Source organism: Rutilus rutilus, assembly GCF_951802725.1.
Source record: "Rutilus rutilus genome assembly, chromosome: 14".
Lineage (NCBI taxonomy): Eukaryota > Metazoa > Chordata > Actinopteri > Cypriniformes > Leuciscidae > Rutilus > Rutilus rutilus.
The window spans coordinates 8279371-8299655 of NC_140219.1; the positions used below are offsets into that span (position 1 = coordinate 8279371).

Below are 20285 nucleotides of genomic sequence, written 5' to 3' on the forward strand. Positions count from 1 at the left end.
TCAGATATTTCCTTGACATGAGCACAAATCACGTTCTGAATATCTCCCTCATTCTGTCCTGTCCAAGCAGAGAGCTCAGGAAAATTACTGCGCTGGAGTGATTTCAGGAATGATTGATTCTGATCTGCATGGGTCAATGTGTCTTTATGCAGGTTCAGCGCGTTGGGTTTGTGGGCCAAAACTCTTGAAAAAAAAATTGAATGTGGTCTTTGGATAAGGTTTCAAAAATATATCCCATCAACTGAGCAGTGCTGGCAGGCGGAGCAGACCAAAAGGTCGAAACCTTGGAAGGATGAGCCTCGCTGTGAAGTTTGGAGCGGAGCTGGAGATTTCTGGCCTGAGATGGTCCACCCCATGCTGAGAAGCACAGCATAAAAAGTGACTTTTATAACTCGATGGACTGTTGATGTTTCAAAACATTGTGAAATTTAAAAAGAGGCTGTGCTTTTCACGTTATAAAGACGCTTAACAAAATGCTTTCAAGCCAAATGTAATCTTTATTTTTCTGTTTCTGTACAAAAAGCACGGGATCACAGGGAAAAAAAATCTGAAAAAAACATGCATTTATTTACAGCATGGTCAGAGAGAAAAAAGGAAAGTAGAATACATCTCCCTATCTGAATTCTAAAGACATTAATTAAACATTGTGCTTTGATATATTTTGATATAATATTTCATATTTCACAAAGATGCAGTACCTTTCTTCATTTCACTTTGAGTTCAACATTTCCAAAGAAAACAGGGTTTGAGAAAGAAGGCAGAAGCCAGCTCTCTACATCTATGACAAAAAACCTTTCACAAGCTATTAGGAAACTCAATGCATGGGTGAAATGGATGGATGTGTGTGTGTGTGTGTGTGTTTGACTGTGTCCAGCCAAGCTGGATCTCTGAGATGTTTTCATGTGAACTTTGAGATTGAATTCAGCTGTTGTAGTATAATAGGGCACTGTCAAATTGTATTTTCTTTACCCCATTTATGTCTAAACCCCAAAAGGACGAATATGAAGTAATTAGGTCACCTGTGAAATTAAAAGAGGTCTTCAGAAACCACTATTTCTTTCACATATCATCTTTGCAAACACACATCTTCACATACTTCAAGAAAATAGGAAAAAAACGTGGCTGGAATATTAAAATTTTACGTCGTTTTCAAGTGCTCACAGTTAGTGATAGTTGGTCGTGCCTGACCAAAGAAACCACCTTCATGAAGATGACAACCTGCAATATGTTGATCACCTATGTCACATTTTCTCTACTGAGACTTTTGCCATTCTCTACTGAGAGAAATGCCATTTTTAATGTATCATGTCACAGACTTAGACTTTTTTCTTGATTTTTGATTTGGAATGTTGGAGCACATCCAATTTTAAGGCATCATTATATCTCCTTCCAATATTTAATTTCACAGCTCATCCACTGAAATGTGGATAGCGATTTGCATTTAAATACAGATTGCATAACTCGTGCATGTGTGCGCAACAACAGTAACAATATCACTAGCCACACTGAATGGTTCCACGTCAAAATGTGCTCCGTTTCAACAGGTTTAGGCTTCTCTGGACATGTGATACAATAATCATGTGGCACATTAGATTTCACCAGTCGACGCAGTGTGGCGAAACAACGAATATCTAATGTAAAATAAACCTCAAGAAGGACAGAGAAGTATTATGGAAACATTTTAGAAACATCAACAAAATCACATGATGAACGATTTCAGCTATAATGACCAAAGCAAAGAGTAATCCCCCAAAAAATCATCTGAAAACGTACTGGTGCATATTTGTATAAGGTTTTCTCTTTTTTTGTTCTTTTTTATTATCATTATTATTTTCTTCTGCTTGCTAAGATACATAGCTCTTGTAAGTGCCCCAACAAAAATAGTGCATTAGGAAATAACTATGATCATACACGTTTCACAAGAACACACAAGACAAGAGGAGGAACAAGAACACAAATGCTTTTAGCAAAAAGAAAACATTAAATATACGATTGAAAAAATGTTTTGTCGATTTGTTTTTTTGTTTTTTTTTACAAAAGTGGTGAAGTTTTACACCCTGCTTTAAAAAAAACAGGTGTCCTGGTCATGTCCAGACCTCTTTTTTTTTTGTCATTGTTGTTTTTGTTTTTACAAAAAAAGTGTAATCCCTTTTATTTTTCACTCTTTTTACAATATCTAAAAGGTATTAAGACATCAAATGTGTTGACAGATATTTGATACTATTATTCAGGCCTAACTCACCAAAGAAATCCCGAAACGAACTTTATAAATACATACAAAAAAGCACAATAAGAAGTTCAACAATAAGTCTGGTACCTAAATGTGATTAAAACTGCAGAAAGCATTCCTGGCTTAAATCTACCTATCCACACACCTGGAACTACACTGGAACTACAGAAACAGTATGAGGAAAAACGGCTGACATCCATCATCCTGATCATTGCTAAACATCACGGTTTTCAGTCTGGGATCATTTCGTCTTTGTGCACCACTCTGATGGTTTAAAACAAAAACGGAAGGGAATAAAATCAGCTTGATGTTAAAACCCAGAGACGTTGCATTTTGTAAATAGGGATGAATCGTTTTCGACTGGCGTTTTGAGCTGTGGCAGTCCCATCTGGATGAGTGGCGTCTCTCTTCTCACAGTGGAAACAGGACAGACATACAATATGAAACGAACGGAGAGGAACCAGTCTATAGACAACATCAGCCATGCAAAGAAGCCCCTACGGTCGTGGACGTATCAAAACCTCGGCTTCTCGTTCACATTGCGATATTATCCAGCTTTTATTGTCCTGCTCGAAATGCCACCCGGTACGGCGTTCTCAGAGTCTCCAAAGATGAAGTCTTAGAGGGGCAAAACAAACACATCTATTGACATTTCAGGACATGGGACATTTTCATATATATATATATCTTTTTTTTTTTTGTGATCCAGGTGTAGATGTTCTTTTCGGGCAGCTCCTCGTAGGACTGGTGATGTTCAATAAGGGAGTGGCAGACAGATTTGGTGAGCCAGTGAGTTTGTTGCGGGCTCAATGAAGCCTTAGAGGAAGATCAGGTTCCTCTTCACATGGGAGGGACAATCAGACCCGCCATAGCTGGAAGAGAACAACAACAAGAGGTTAGTCGACAAAAATAGAGACGGTTCAAATAACAAATATGATCTATTTGACTCGGATATACACAGCAAAAAAAATGATTCTCTTACTCAGTACAAACATCCAAACATTGTTAAATCAAGATAGATTTGACTTAGGATATTAATGCCCAGTTTCACAGACAAGGCTTAAGCTAGTCCCAGACTAAAATGCATGTTTGAGCCAGACTTAAAATGTTCATAAAATATAATGAAATGCCCTAATTTAACTAACACCTAGTCCTGGCTTAGTCTAAGTCCTGTCTGTGAAACCAGGCCTAAGTCTCTTTTTTTTTTTCTGAAAAATGTATCAAAATTAAGCGAGTTTATGTTTAAAACAAGAACAATGATCTGCCCAGTGGGGTCAGAAAAAAAAAATCGGTAACACTTTAGAATAACGGTCCGTCATTAATAAGTAACTATGCAGGAAGTAATGAAGGATTTATGAGTAGTTCTACATTAACACCTCAGCTACAACTATTAACTAATATGGAAACAATATTAACTAATCAGTAAGTAATATCGAATTTAGGACTAAGATAGTTCCTTATTAGGCAATCAATAGTTACTTAATGAGATTGGCATCATTAAGAACTAATAAGTAACTATGACAACTTACTAATTAATTACTAATCGCAACATTATCGTGTCTGAGACGTTAGCAATTATCTTTTTTTTACCTTCAACGTGGTCATAAAATTCATCACTACTTACTCGAGTGTTACCTAGTCACTCTTCAAGGACTACTTGTGATCTGGACCATTATTTTAAAGGGAAAAATATGTTTTTCACTTTAAATTAATGGTCCAGATCACTAGTAGTTCCTGCATAGTGACTAGGTAACACTTGAGTATTTTTATGACTATTTTCATAGCAAAAATTATGAATGATTACGTCTCAGACACACAATAATGTTCTTTATAATGTGTCAGTTAGTTAATAGTTATTAATGAAGCTAATCTCATTAAGTTACTGATTACCTAATAAGGAATAATCTCCTAAATTTTATATTACTTACTGATTAGTTAAGCTTGTTTCTTTATTAGTTAATAGTAGTAGCTGAAGTGTTAATGTAGAACTACTCATTAGTCCTTCATTACTTCCTGCATAGTTACTTATTAATGACGGACCGTTATTCTAAAGTGTTACCAAAAAATCTTGTTTTCCCTTTGAATTAAGTTGAATTTTTCTGACCCCATTCATTGGCAGATATTTATTATCATTTAAATTTTTATCAATTTTTAAGAAAGCAAGACTTAATATCACAAGGCATTTTTCTTCCCATAAAAGTATCTTGATTTAAGAAATTTTTTTTTTTTCAGTGTATGACCTGTTTGAACCATAAAATTATGGTTATTACGGGTCAATAGTGCAGCTCATTCCACAGCCAGTCTGGAGTGTGTAATGTTTTTAGCTAAGCTAACATTTCTACAGTTTAACAGTTTAAAGTTAAGAGTTTCCTTAGTACAAACTGATCTGCAGTCATATTGTAACATTTTGAGAATATAAGAAAGTTTTTGGCCTCATAACATGCAAGTAACATGAGAAGTAATCTTTTATGAATAAGTTATTGACTCCATGCAACTCTGAAGTAATTTTGATACTATTTTACACTAATTTGCCCCAACAGACATCTTGACCACCTGCATGAAAAACTAAAACATTATTTATTTATTTTTTTGCTGTAAATGCAACCAATCTAAGTAATAAGTAGAAAGTTATGGATCAACTTTGTCCTCAACAATTTTGTGCCATTTTTTTGTTGTTGACACATTCTAGAGGAGAGTCTTGTTTCCTGATTGGCTCAGAGTCAGGAGAGGGGTGGGGTGCTCACCCTGTAGGCTGCTCCCATTGGTGCTGGTGCAGGTGGGGGGCGGGGAGGTCTGTGGCCGGACGACAGGCGCGAAGGCGCTCTTCTGTTTGACTGCAGAGATCATATGGACAGGAGAGAATGAGAAAGGGCCCGCAGACAGAGAGATGGAAGTAGGGATGCATGAAGAGGAGGAGGAAGAGGAGGCATGGTGCTCCAATAGAGGACTGGAGGGGGTGACTGAAACAGACACACACACAGAGACACACACACACACGCACACACAAAGTTGAGATTTATGAGGTGGGTCATGCCGATTGTTAGAGGGTTAATTGAAGGGGAGGGGCTATGGCAGAGTGAGGTATTATGGGAATGAAACCGTGTGCTACACCTGCATTGCAAAGTTGATCCATAACTTAGAACTCTTGAAGAGTACTTATGTCAATGTAGTCCACATTTGACTGCCAAACCACACTTTTGCAGAAGCATCAACATGAGAGCTGCTTTCTTTTATTGACACACGTATACGTAAAGCATTCCAATAGACGGTATTATCAGGACATCTAATATGCGGTCATCTGCATGCTTTGAGAGAAAGACAGGTAATAAAAGCCAATGGTCTTGGCGCTGAATCTTGAGCAGAAAGCTTGAGCTTTCTCACCAAACTGGAGTAAAACCCACAATGAATTTCCTTCAATGAAATTCCAATTGAAAACCCCTGCCAACTTGTTTCCCATTTTTATAATGAATGGAAAGCAAACCTGCCCCGAAACAGCTTTGTGCAAAGCTCGGCCTGCCAAACAAGTGCCAATCACACAAAATACAGCTGCTATATATCGAATATATGAACAGTCTTCAGTATATAAACCTCATTTGTAATTGTCAGGCCCCCAGCATTGTGATTTCCCCCCACCCCCAAAAAAAATATATAGTAGCAGCAGACGCATTTACATGAAAGTGCAGACAGAAAGCTCACTATCCTGACCGCAGCGAGAAAGCGAGCGTGTGACGGAGTGAGTGAGAGGCATGGAGGAGTCGTTAATGTGTTAGACATGAAAGGAGATGAAAAAATATGAGTGTTCGTGGAGTTAGTTCGGATGGAGACTTTCACAGTGCATGGAACAGCAGACAGACAATAACCTTTCCCTCACAGAACACGCAGACAAACAAACAACCTTAGCATTTCAGATTAGAATTAAGATGCTGGCTGAGTCGTGACCAAGCATGCCTGTTGTGATATCCAAAATCACAAACTTTTTAGACTCACAACACTTGAATTTAGACAACCATTCAGAATCCTAAACATACACTGATGAGTTAACAACAACCCTGCTGAAACAATTAGTACAGTATCTAACATATCCTGGCTGGTTTGTAGCTGATGAGTCAGTCTACACTCTTAAAAAAATAAAGGTTCTTTATTGGTATTGATGGTTCCATCCATAGAATATCCATTACACAAAAGGTTCTTTATAGTGGAAAAAGGTTCTTCAGATTATTAAAATGTTCTTCATCAAAATTCGTGAAATTAATTTTCTCTTATTGCTAATACCTTCAAAATACATCATTCATATTAAACATTTATCTTTTCAAGTTTCCCAGTTAAACCATTCCAGCACAAAAGTGCAGTTCTTAGTTTTAAACCCGGCCTTAAATACCCGAAAAAAAAGAAAAAAAAAGTGAGCTGTGGTTGGTTGCTTTTCAGTCAAATTAGTGTGGTTTGACCACTGCATATGGAGAATATAGTGCATATCGCTGAATTAAATTTAATGCCATTTCCAAAATTGATATTCGTTCTCAGGTATACAAACCTCATACATACATTCCTTTTCAATGTCAAGCACTTTTTAATGAAACAAGACGGTTTTCCAGGTATTGCAGGCCTTAAATTTCTAAAAGCTAAATTCAAACACATCAAGGACTTTGTGCAAACCCTGTATAAAGTTTTAATAATCATTGCCATATAACAGGGAAGTCCACACCACAGCTATAACGATAATGACACAGAGGAACAATATTACTGGAATCATTTTCAGAACGTTTTTTTCAAGCTGATGAATGATTAAAACAGCCAATTGACTGCGAATTGGACTCCACCTGACTTTAAAGCACTCGAGCATTTAAAGCGGCAGATGACGTAACTGCACTGCACGCTAATAAACAGAATGTTGATCATTTTAGTTATGATTATAGGTGTGAACGGGCCTTAAGAAAAGAACTGTCTACTCAAAGGTTCTTTCGGAACCCAAAATGGGTTGGAACACAAAATTGTGCAAACGAACCCCCTTTTGGAACCTTTATTTTTAAGAGTGTAGCCTAGCTTGTGAGGCTCACTGAAAGTGAAAAGTCTTGCTGGTTAAACTAGTTAAGAAGCCCAATACACTGGTCTTCTCAGCAGGAATTCCAGGATCTGTTAGCTGACAAACAGGACACTCACTTGCGTAAGGAGAGTTGGCGGCGGATCCGTTGAGGAAACTCGGGGATCCAGGGACGCCCAAGTTGGTCATTCCAGCTCCGTATCCGTTCATGGTGGAGGTGATGGTGTTGTAGTTGGCCTGCTGAGGTGTGGAGGTCGGCACGTACCCGCGAGGAGACACGCTGTTTGAGTTACGAGAGTAACCTGGAATGTAAGACACAGCGACAGGTTAAGGAGGACACTCTTCAAATATGAACCATGTCAGCCCTGGGATTTATTCGGAGTTTGCTTATTAAGACGCTTGATGTGATTTGTAGATGTTGCAATTGGACTAATGCGTGTCTGTGACATGTTGGGTTTGTGTTTCTGGTGGGTGGAAAACATTGGTAAGTGTGAGAACATTTACCAACACGATATCCGACCGCTGTTAAGAAAGCACTCAGCACAGTCAAACAAAACTTTGTCTATGTTCCCATAAGCAGCAGTGTTTGGGTGTTTTGGCGGATGGTAAGAGACAGGAGCAGAGCCATATTGAGAGACATGGAGATCACCGAGACTTGAGAGAGAGCTTTTTTTGACAGGAAGTAAAAACCCTAGCCACCTAGGATGAGGAAGCAGAGGAGTTCAAAACTGAATGAATAAAAAAATGAAATGAAAAAAAAAAAAAAAACGATATGATATGGTAGAGAGTGGTCTGCTTTCCGCCCAAGTTTTCCCCCCATTTTAAGCAACGTTCTATTGTTTCAACTTTCAAACTTTATAAGGTCATATTCTTTTAAAGGGGTGGTTGATTATGATTTTACTTTTCTAACAAGTTTGTGTAATTTATTCCTGTAACAGCGAAGCTGAATTTTCAGCATCATTACTCCAGTCTTCAGGGTCACATGATCCTTCAGAAATCATTCTAATATGCTGATTTGATGCTTGAATTTTTGAAAACTGGTTGTGCTGCTTAATATTTTTGAGAAACCGTGATACGTTTTTTCAGGATTCTTTGATGAATAGAAAGTTCAAAAGAACAGCATTAATTTAAAATATAATATTTTTGTAACATTGCAAATGTCTTTACTGTCACTTTGATCAATAATTTTCTTTTTACAGACCCTAAATTTGGAATGAATTTCAATTCAGTTTAGTAAGAAAAGCAAATTTATAATTTTAAACTGGAAAACAAGTAACAAATTCAGAAAATCGTGCAATTTTTTGTCTAACAGATCCACAGGCCTTTAACATGTCGTAGCGGCAACATAACTGCATCATAAGATACAAATATCATTCGTTAGCAGAGAGCCAGTGTTCGTTAATCTAAAAACTTCCCTAAATAAACTGTTAGCTACGTGGGTTGATAAGCCGCACGAAAGAGGTGGTGTATTCTGTAAATCAGTTTGCAACTTAATTAGAACTTGAAACAATAATTAGTTTGATGGATGAACGAGAAAAAGCAGCAGGCTAACCGAATTAAATCCTGCTGAAGTTTCACTGCATACGAGCATGAAGTATGAAATGCAATATTTTTATAATGGCTAACGGCCCTTTCCCATGACCTCATGGATTCCTGTAGGTGTTCCTTTCCTGCGTGAATGAGGAAAACAGACGAGAGGAGAACGGGATGAGTGCTAGCAGGAGGGAAAGCAGAGAGTGTCAAGGGAGAGAGAGTGCTTCTGTCTTCCTGTGTGTGTCTTTCTCTCTCTCTCTCTGATATAAGGAGAGTGATCTGTTCATCTCACATCCATTCCCACTTCCTGTCTGTGAGTGTCAGAGCTGGTGGGTGAAGAGAAACATGGCTCGGCGCTGCGATATTGAAAACACTTGTGCATGGAAATGCTCACACACAGGGCATGAGATGCACGCATGCAAGTCCCAAAAAATTGCAGTTCTGTTTATTGACACTAGTAGTGCAGAAATGACATAATTCAGATGTTTTAAACAACTTCTTAGAGATTTTAGTGGCTTTTTAAGCACCTTTAACCAATCATGTATACATTTTATCCATTTATGTGGAATCAAACTCATGATCTTGATGTTGACACCATGCTTTAGCAGTCAGCTAATATTATAAAATGATTACAATTTAAAATAACTGAATGTAATTTTCATGTGATATCAAAGCTGAATCTTCAGTGTCACATGATCCTTCAGAAATCATTCTAATATGCTGATTTGATGCTCGAGAAACACATCATGCTTTATGATGTTGCTTTATGAACGCTAAGTGTTTGCCATCTCTCAGAATTGTAAACCAGTAATTGCTACTTGCTTATAATCTTGGTTTTAATACACAGACATACCCAAGTGCATGCATGCTGTGCTCATATACTGCGTTTGCATTTGCAAATAACGTGTTTGATTCTTGTAGCGCTGTCATTCTGAGTCTCTCGGCTCGTTCACAGCCTGTGGCTCACACTTCTCTCAGGAGTGACTACACACACACACACACACAGACTCACTCTGATGAACGTGACGTTTCTAGGGGCAGGTGAGTGTGAGTGGCAGTTTTGAGTGGTGTGGGTGACAGGCCTGCCAAAACACAGCCATGCGATCGTCACTTGCAGTGCTGCTGGTCCGGGGCTGTGTTTGGGTGTGAAGCTCACCAAAAGACAGATGAACAGATCCAGACACGGATTGACAGACTGTTGACTGTTGAGTTTGTCAAGTAACTTTGAGTTTTGTGAAATCATGTTTCAATCAGAACCAGTCAAACACTTTGTACGGCTGTCAACGCAACACATTAGACAAATTCATTCAAAAGAAAAGTGCGATAAAAATATTAACACAATTAAGCATGCCCCTTGAACTGTGTGTAAATTAAAGGGATACTCCACTTTAAAATGAAAATTCTGTCATCATATACTCACCCTCATGTTGTTTCAAACCTGTATGAATTTCTTTCTTCTGCTGAACAGAAAGGAAGATATTTAGAAGAATATCAGTAACCAGACAGTTTCTGGTCTCATTGACTTCCATAGTATATTTTTTTCCTACTATGGAAGTCAATGAGACCAGTCTGGTTGCTGACATTATTCTAAATATCTTCCTTTCTGTTCAGCAGAAGAAATAAATTCATACAGGTTTGAAACAACATGAGGGTGAGTATATGATGACAGAATTTTCATTTTAAAGTGGAGTATCCCTTTAAGTACCACCTTCAATCGAGACTTGATTGTAAAATTGTTAGCTGTGGGCTTCATGTTCAATGATATGGAAATAAAACAAACAATATATTGACTTCTAAATATTGATGTATGCAGTAAATCTGATTAGACTGACAGCCGTACATACAAGTTTTTGAAGTGCATGTGTGATTCGGGACTTAAATACTGCATGTCAACACACACACTGACCTTGGTCTCCCTGTGAGGCCTCAGAGATGTTGACGGCGAGCTGGCTGCTGAAAGAGTTAACTCCCATCATGCCTGAGTGAGCGCTGGAGCCTGTCAGCGAGGGCAACTGGTTATGGCTCCGCGGCACGCTGTACAGCGCCTCCGTCAGGTCTGCAGCGCGCTTTAAAATGATCTCCTGATCAATACAGAGAACAGAGAGAGAGAGAGAGAGAGAGAGAGAGAGAGAGAAAGGGTTGAAATGGGTTTCAAGATATTAAATTAAATGGTGGCTGTTAATGTTATATTAATGTTATATTAATTTTAATGAAAACAATTATTTATTATTATTATTAATTGAATAATATTTTAGCATGATAAATAGATTAACAATATTTTTTATAATTATTATAATTTTTTCAAAACTATAATAATTATAAAATTATAATTAATTTAGCTTACCGAAATTTAAAGTTATATAAATATTTACATAAATTATTATTATTATTATTAAAAATATAAAATTTGTGATATATTGGTAACACTTTATTTTATACTATATTTCACATCAAATGTTATTATAAATAATTCTATATAAATACACATTATATGAATTATTCTTAATAATAATAATATTAATAAATATGTCTTAAATATAACTATAAAAATGACAAAATATTTAAATAGTATTATTTATTTAAAGTATATTTAATTTTTCATAAAAATATATAATAATATAATGTGTTTTTAATAGAATTATTTATAATAATCCTATATAAAAATACAAATTAATTATTCTTTACATATAATATTTATATATATATATATATATATATATATATATATATATATATATATATATATATATATATATATATATATATATATATATAAAAGTACTGATTATTTACACACACACAACATATAAATCAGCTAACTCCATATAAAATCATGGACTTTCTTATGATTTTCATACCTGATTGTTATGAGGCATCCCATACAGCGCCTCCACCAGGTCTGCGGCTCTCTTCAGCAGTACCTCCTAATAACACACACAAACACACAGAGTTTACACACTGGAAATCAGCACTGTTTGCATCTCAAAACATAAACAATACCGCACAGCAAAAATGAGCACCATAAAAAAAAAAAAAATGTATCATTATATAAAATAAATAAATCAAGTTATTTAAGTTTTCCCAAAGTTATTTACTATATATATAAGCAAGCCATGCTCAAAAAGAGAAACAAAACATGTGATGAGGCGGACAGAAAAAGAAGCTGTCGGAATCTCATTTACACCAACCTGTCACACAAACACACACACATACACGTACACACAAACACACACACTCAACCTGTGCCAAATCACACAAGCAGTGATCCAGGGCTGCGATCCTTTCAGACTACACATATGCTCCACTGTCATTCTTCACACGGCGTGTGTGACTGTGTGTGTTTGTGCGTGTTATCCTGTAGTGTTCCTGTGTAAGTCACACGTTTCCACTGGCCCACAGACTCATTCTGGTCTCACTGAGAGAACCGAAACCAAGAGAGGACATGAGCACTTTACAACAGCTTCTGCTCCATCTGGACTTAATTAACTTCTATACATTTTCTCTCCTACAAGTTGTCTTCACCCCCAGTGCTGCTCCTTTCCACTTCACTGGTGGAAACATCAAATCACTTTTGAACAACACATTGGTTTTATCTATTTACCTTGTCACAATAAGTTCTGTCATTTCTAATTGATATTTGTTTTCATGAGCTCAGCAGTATATGTTATTGTACAGAAATAAAAAATTATATATATAACCTTTTCTATAGAATTCTTTTCTTTCTGCTGACAAATTCTACATGCTGATTTTTTCCCCCGAAATACAATACCATGCAAAAGTTTAGAGTCAGTAACAATTTCTTACGCTCACCAAGACTGCATTTGTTTGATACAGTAGAACATAAAAAAGTCATATTGTGAAATATTATTACAATTTAAAATAACATTTTTCTATTTTTATATATTTATTCCTGCGATGGCAAATCTGAATTTTCAGCATCATTACTCCAATGTCACATGATCCTTCAGAACCTTCATGTTCCATTTTTAGTTCCGCAAAGAACCTTTCAGTGAACAGTTCTAAAAAGAACACTTTTTTCTTACTGTGAAGAACATTTGAAAATGTGGATGTTAAAAGTTATGTAACCACTGATGCCAATAAACAACTTTTAGATTTGTATATTTCAGCCACCATGTTCAGGCTAAAGAGGAGGCTCACTCTCCCCCTCTCCCTCTCTCTCTCTCTCTCTCTCTCTCTCATACACACAGCATTCAGAGACAGACAGAGAGGTGTGGAGGTGATACAGAGGAAGCCAGAGCTGGTATTATGGCAACCTCTACTGGAGCTCCCTGGGGTATTACATTGAAAACTACCCTACCCTACACACACACACACACACACAAACACACACACAAAACACACTTCACATGACTATATGAGGACAGGAAACAAAGAAAGAGACAGATGAAAGTATAGAGTAAACACAGACAAAGAGAGAAAAGATTGACCCAAAGAACTACAGATGCAGTTCATGAAATCAGGATAAAACGACAAAAAAGCGAGCAGGAGAAAGAGAGGAAACAGCAGAGTAATTGTAAATCTCATGACGAGAGGTGAAAGAGAGAGATGCAGACAGAAAACAGCGCTGAAAGATGAGCAAAGGGGGAAAGGGTTGGAAGAAAACAAAGGAAAAAAGACTCGAGGGACAGAGAGAAGACAGAAGAAGACAAAGTGAGGGAAATGTGCACAAATAAAGTGGAACTGAGTGAGTGAGTGAGTGAGTGAGTATGTTAGGAGAGAGAGAAAGAGAGAGAGAGAGAGAGAGAGAGAGAGAGAGAGAGATGAAGAGGGGAAGTTCTAGTTGTTTTTCTCCCTCAAGAGTTGCCAGGTAAGAGGCAGCTGGGGTTGCTGGCAAACCTATCATTACTGTACTGTGAGAACAACAGCCTGTGTCTGTACACACACACACACACACACACACGCACATTGGAAATATTACACTAATTCAAAATTTGTACACAATTCAAGCATGTTGAAATGAAAGTAAATATTGCTTATATTTACAAACAAGTATCAATCGCAAAGCAGAAAACCCTATTCACAAATCTGAGTATATTTCGGCACTATTTTTACGGCACTGGTGTTCCCAGCATACACCAGGGTATGAATAATTAATACGACTGTGTACTTTACTTTAGCCGATTTTATTCACACCATTGTTATTGTTGAATTTGATTATTACATTTATAGAAATTTGTTGTTTTGACATCTGGGGTTCCTTTTCAAAAATAGTATAAAAATACTACTCTGTCTCTTTTATACGTTTTACAATGTTATCTACGAACCATTTTATCCTCTGTAGATTTAGACCGAAAAAGTTTTGTGCAGATTTTTCTTATTTCTATTTCTCTGAAATTGTACGTGTCCCCCAAAAAGTGCATCTAGGCTAGAAACACACACAAATGAAGCTAAAATACACAAATATACCTTAATACTTAATAATAAAAAAGGCAGTTGCATTGGAACATTAGTTCTCAAATAAATAATAAGTAAATAAATGTAAGATAAAATTAAATAAAATCTTAAAACAAATCTTACTTTTCAATGTATTGTTCATAAATTAAACTGTAAACTATCCCTAACCTTACAAAAAAAGCTTTTAGCATTTTTAGAAATGAATAAAGACACTATTTACGAACCATTTAGTTTTATGAATATATCAACAAAAACATTTTCAGATTGTCTTTATATCTAGGGACATTTTTAGACTGTCTGTCCCCAAAAAGTGCATCAAGGTCAGAAATACGCACCATACACACTTATGAAGCTAAAATAAAGAAATATGCCTTAATACATGCAGATGTTGGAACATTAACTCTCAGGTTTCTCACATCTACTGTATGTCATGCCTGCATCTGTGAAGTGCAGCTCTTAGTGACTGTTTTATGCCAGGCCACGAGGCCCTGAAACTGAACACTTTCTGGCTGAGTTTCTGAACACACTGTGTGGAAACTGTTACATTTACGAGGAAGAACAACAGTGGCCTTCAGATCAGGCAGAGAGGCAGAAACATGCTCAGGAAACCACCAAATATTGTGATATTCCTTTGGAGTTTAACTTTAAGAGCTCATCTGGGACTGTTTGCGTGGTAATGCTCATACATACACACACGCACTCAAGAGAGGATCGGGGGGCATATGGAGATGGGGGCACTAGGCTTCCTCCTCCTCCTCATCCTCATTTACTTGCATTCCCACGACAAAATATGACCTTAGAACTAACAGTCCTTCCTCAGCCAATCAACAACGAGCAGTAACGATCCTCACAGATGGCTCAAGTCAATGACAAACACGAGCGAGCGAGAGAGAGAGAGAGAGAGAGAGAGAGAGAGAGTTGAGAGTTGAGACCTTGTGCTCTGTTGTTCCTGCATTATTCAATATAACATGTTTATTCAACCTTTACATTAGTTATAATGTGATTAGTAGGAACTCCAAAACTGAATAAAAAAAGTGACATGATTAGAATAGAACGAGAACAAGAGAGCATCTTTAAAACACCCAAAACAAGACCTCCCGAAACAACCTGTGCACTATTTACACAAAAAGTATTATTATTATAACAATTTCACTGTTTTTTGAATATTGTAATATAGTAATAATATAATATAATATAATATAATATAATATAATATAATATAATATAATATAATATAATATAATATAATATAATATAATATAATATAATATAATGATAAAATAAGAGATACATGTAATCTGAATGTCTGTCCGGGGTGTATAGTTTTATTAAAAACGTGTTTTAAAGATTTTATACCAGATAAACAAACATTAAAACCAAACATTTAATTTAATATGACAAAATCAACCTTATTTAATTAGGTTACGGCAACAAAATGTATTTTAAATGTAAAATCAGGTAGAAAAACCTGATTACTCTTTACATTAAACTGACTTTAAAAAATGAGTTAAATCTTGTGTAACTCATAAATAAGAGTTGAAAATTGCTTAACTTATTTTGATGAGTTAAAGCAATGTATAAACACATGTTGTCATAACTTATTGATCATATACTGGTTTGCAGTATACATCTTTTTTTTTTTATAGTATACTACTGTATATTATCCATAAAGTTGTAAATATGTCCATTCTGGCTTAACCTAACTGTGTCTTTATACTATTTAATATTTTAATTCTTTAATTGCATTATTATGTGTCTTGTTGTATTTATATGTGTGCACTGGAAAAATTGTGTGTGCAAGCAAACTTGGTATTAAAGCTCTTTCTGATTATTGTATTGTTTTGCATTATTGTTATAGCACTCAGTTTTATGCATCTATTAGCGTAAAGCGTGTGCTTATGAGTGCAGTGTTTTAAGTGTGTGTGTGCGCACCTGGTCATAAAGTATTTCTTGTTTTACTGTACGTCAGGTCGTCCCTCTCTTACAGTGTTCCTGTGGGTGTTTCTTTATCAGTCCTCCCTCCCTCTCTCTGCCCATCTGTACGTGTCTCTGTGGTTTGGTTGTCCCCTGCTCTCGTGCCTGATGCCGTCCAGGTATGGGGCTCTTGTTCCAGGCCGCCTCCCCGCTGCAGTTCCCCGTGTCCGGCCCCAGCCGCCCAACCTGTCCCTGGTTCAACAGCGCTCTGCCATCCACACCCAGTGGGCAATCTGTCACCAACACAGCCTTGGCACTGGCAGCACACCCCTCATCTCGCTCTCTCTCTCTTTCTTTTTCATACCCTCTTTCTCCTTTGCTCTCCTCTCCTGTCCTGTCTTCCCTCTGGCCCCGGCTCAGTTCATTAATCTCCATTATAAAACAGAAGTTAGTTAATGTCTCTGATGCTCGCTGGCTACGACACCCTGCCACGGGCCCTTTGGCACAACATGAACGCACACACAAGCACTTCCGTTAAAACACACACACACACACACACACATTTTCTCGTGCTTAACTGTTCACATCTTCACACACATTGACAAATACAACATTCTTGCATTAAACAAAACAAGAAATCACGCACAGATTTAGTAGTCTGTATGTTCTGTGTTTACATAATGTACAAATAATGTAATAAGAACTTGTAGTATTTGGATAGACAAAATTCAAGTGGTTTAGCGGTAAATTTCTCTCTTACTTTGGTTTAGAGATTTTATTAAATGCCAAGTACACTGAAAAAAAAGTATTGAAGGATTTATTTTGAAACAATTTTCTCTCAGAAATTGCTAGTAAATTTCACAAATAATTACAAAGAAATGGCAAGTAACATTTTTTAATGAAAAATCACTTTTTACAGTGTATAAACTTAAGTCATCTTGAGGCTTGTAAGTGATCAGATTTTATATTATTAAATGGACAAAAAAAAAATCCTATAGACTTACAGTAAAGCAGAGATACAGTATGTGGCAAATTTAAGGACCAGACTATCATCAAGACTTTGGGGTGGCCTCTTTTTTCATGGGCTAGTCAGCAACATGAGAAACGTTAAAAAAAAAAAAAAAAAAAAAAGGGCAAAATGTATTTTTTGTTTGAATGTGCCCCTGAGCTGTATCATTCAGGACTAGTGAAAACGTTTTTAAGTGCACTGTAAAATTGTTTTGTGATATATTTAAATGAATAAAATTAATAATAATGTATTTTGTTCATAGCTTTGTTGTATTCCTCATTTGCAAGTCGCTTTGGATAAAAAAAAGTTCATAAATGTATAAATGTAAAACTAAACTACTTTGGTTAGCCTGAAAAATATAAAAAGAAAATAATTATTTGAGAAACATAAGAAAGTGAGGCATGCAGAAACAGAGAAAAAGGAGAGAGATATATAAAATGACTTCAAACAGCCACGAGGTGAATAAACTGTACAGTTCTGCTCTGTGGACTTAGCTTTACTTCATTATTTATGTGGCGTCTACAGAACGACCTGCGGCTACTCTACACACGTTCCCCTCACACATCTCTACAAACTATTTCACATCACACTTTCTCAGCCAAAACAAAAAGTCCGGCACATTCCTCTCAAATTAAGTCTGCCAGCACAAATCAGCACTGCGTTCCCTGTAGTCAAGCTGCTCTATAACCTCAATATCACTCGGAGGCTCAATACTCTCTGTTGAACCCCTAATGAAATGCAATCAATGATTGATAAGGTGGCAGTTGCCCTCGAGTGGACCCGCTGATGATTACAGCCGGTCGGCCTGAGCACCTGACCCCAGTCTGGGCTCCAGAGGTGTGCCACCCGGCCCTGGGAGAGACCGGCGCTGGGCCTTTTGTCTTATTAGCTGACTGTCGAGGTGTAAAGATCTGCCGCCTGCCAGGCACACAATTAGTCATCCTGTGATCTTTATTACTCTAGGGTGGTGGTCTTTCTTAGCAGAGCCCCAATTCGACACCCTCTCTTCCTCACCCGGGAGCCCCAGGTAATGTTGGGGATCAGGTGATGGGATCTTACGGAGGGTCCCTTGCATCACAGGTTAAGGACGAGGCAGGAGTGTCTCTTGTGCTACCAAGAGGACCGTGAGTGATCCTCTGCAGGGTCAGCGACTGGAGGAATCACCCCCGGTTCCTACATATACAGTACTCTGAAAAATAACTTTTGCAAGATTGTTTGCAGATTTATAGGACCCTCTTGGAATAAAAAAAAAAACAATTTAAAATGAATTTTTTTTTTTTTTGAGACACTCTTGAGACACTAAATTGTTTTTTTGTTTTTTGTTTTTTTATTAAATGTTATTATGTTTTTTAGGATGCAAATTAGATGACTTCACGCTATTGGTAATTTCCATCTCAACACAATCGTGTGAGCTTTATCTCGCATTTCAAATAGCCTCTGGGCACCCTTAGCGCAAATGTCAACACGTCTTGCAAAATTATTCATCTGAAAAGGAAAAGTTTTTTAAACGCATAAACAACAGCAGAAGTGTGATTTACCTGCATGGCAAGATTTATTATTATTAACTAAAACTAAAACTATTAAAAACATTTTTTGTTAATTGAAATAAAGCTGAATTAAAATAAAACGTTAAAAATTGATGAAATTATTTTAAGTTTAAACACTAAAATAACTAACTGGCAATAAATAAACAACTAAAATGGAAATAAAAATCAATCAGACCTATATAGTAATAAAAAAAAACTAATTTAAACTAAAATCGAAAATGTAAATTGAAAATATAAAAATAAAGCTAATTTAAAATGTTAATAATAATATATACATAATACTAAAATTACACTGTAAATAAACACTTGGCAAAATATGATATATTAGTATTAACCATGAATTTGACCAAGTGACAGGTAATAAAGTTTGTTCGGTTACACTTTATTTTACAGTACGTGCACTTACATGTACTTACAGTTTACTTACCTAAGAAAAAGGTAATAAGGTAACTACATGGGTTAAAGGTGCATTGCGCAACTTTTCATGTTAAAAATACCCGTTTTCTAACCCATACATGCTTAAACAATTGCCTGATGGGCTGAATGAGCCCTTCTCTGATCACTGCGATTGCCTCTATAATCCTGTACAGTAAAATAAATAAGAGGGATTCGGGTCGGAATCTGAGACTGGGCGTGACGTCATGCGCGTTCACGGCACGCTCATATGTCTGGCAGGTTTGTGTATGCGCCGACGCCGCCATTCTCCGTAGAAAATGGATTCTAAGAGACCGGCTTGTAGTTCATTTCAAACACCAACGCAAACTCCACGTAAGATAAAAAAAAAAAGAGAACTTTTGTCTAGTGCAACCAAAAGGTCCAAATTGGAGTCAGACAGGCGTCGGGGTAAGACGAGAGTAAACATAGGGAAGGCTTTCAACAAATGGAGAGATCTCCGGTCTGCTCTAGGGCTCAAACGGGATCCTCAGTTGGCTTTTTTCTTGATAAAAAGGTAAGATATATCCCATTCTCTAATGTCTGATACGGCCAATAATGACAATAAATGACGATCCATAAAATGTGTAATGCTTTAGCGTAAGCTAGATAAATGTACAATCGGAATAGGTTTTACTAACTTACCATTGTCAGTGATCAGGTTCAGAATGATTGTGATATAAAATGCTGATATATAAGTTAGATACTTAGACACAAATTTTGAGCAAATTACTGCTTAATTACGATGTATTGCTATTGGAATATGCTACTTAGCTGATCAATAAAACAGGCTAAACCCCCGCAAATCTTCGGCGGATTAGCCTGTTTGGCTTTTATGGTAACGTCATAGTGCCACTTGATTGTTTATTACCTTGAGACATTTGGGTGTACTTTGTTGACCGACTGTGTATGGTATGGTATCATGATTACAATTTTGAGCTTTTACAAAGTTATAACTTATATTGTTCATGAACGTGTTTCCATAATAATAGTCATAAGTGGATACAGTAAACACATAACACAGTTCAACATGGAGATAGATGGGAATAAAAAACGAAGTTTTCTACTACCCCCATTTTTTCCCTCACACATAAGTGTGTTATTTACTCAATTGCCTTTCCTTTCACATATTTTAAATTACTTGCAGATTTAAAACTTTATTACCTC

At 36.6% G+C, this 20285-nt stretch overlaps 1 protein-coding gene across 8 annotated transcripts in view; it reads right to left on the reverse strand.

Annotated features, from left to right (window-relative positions):
- Positions 1-2034: 2034 nt before the first annotated feature.
- LOC311303411 (transcription factor COE3) overlaps positions 2035-20285 on the reverse strand; it is a 115078-nt gene continuing 96827 nt past the window's right edge. For 2 of the 8 annotated variants that reach the window (XM_084429860.1, XM_084429862.1), the window contains exons 12-16: positions 11660-11725; positions 10708-10882; positions 7388-7570; positions 4975-5190; positions 2035-3102 (exon numbers count right to left, since the gene is read on the reverse strand). In XM_084429860.1, coding sequence (XP_084285986.1) covers positions 3071-3102; positions 4975-5190; positions 7388-7570; positions 10708-10882; positions 11660-11725 — 672 coding nt within the window. In that variant the 3' untranslated portion in view covers positions 2035-3070. The remainder of the gene's footprint in view (positions 3103-4974; positions 5191-7387; positions 7571-10707; positions 10883-11659; positions 11726-20285) is intronic. The other 6 variants (XM_084429861.1, XM_084429856.1, XM_084429855.1 and 3 more) reach the window with 3 other exon arrangements.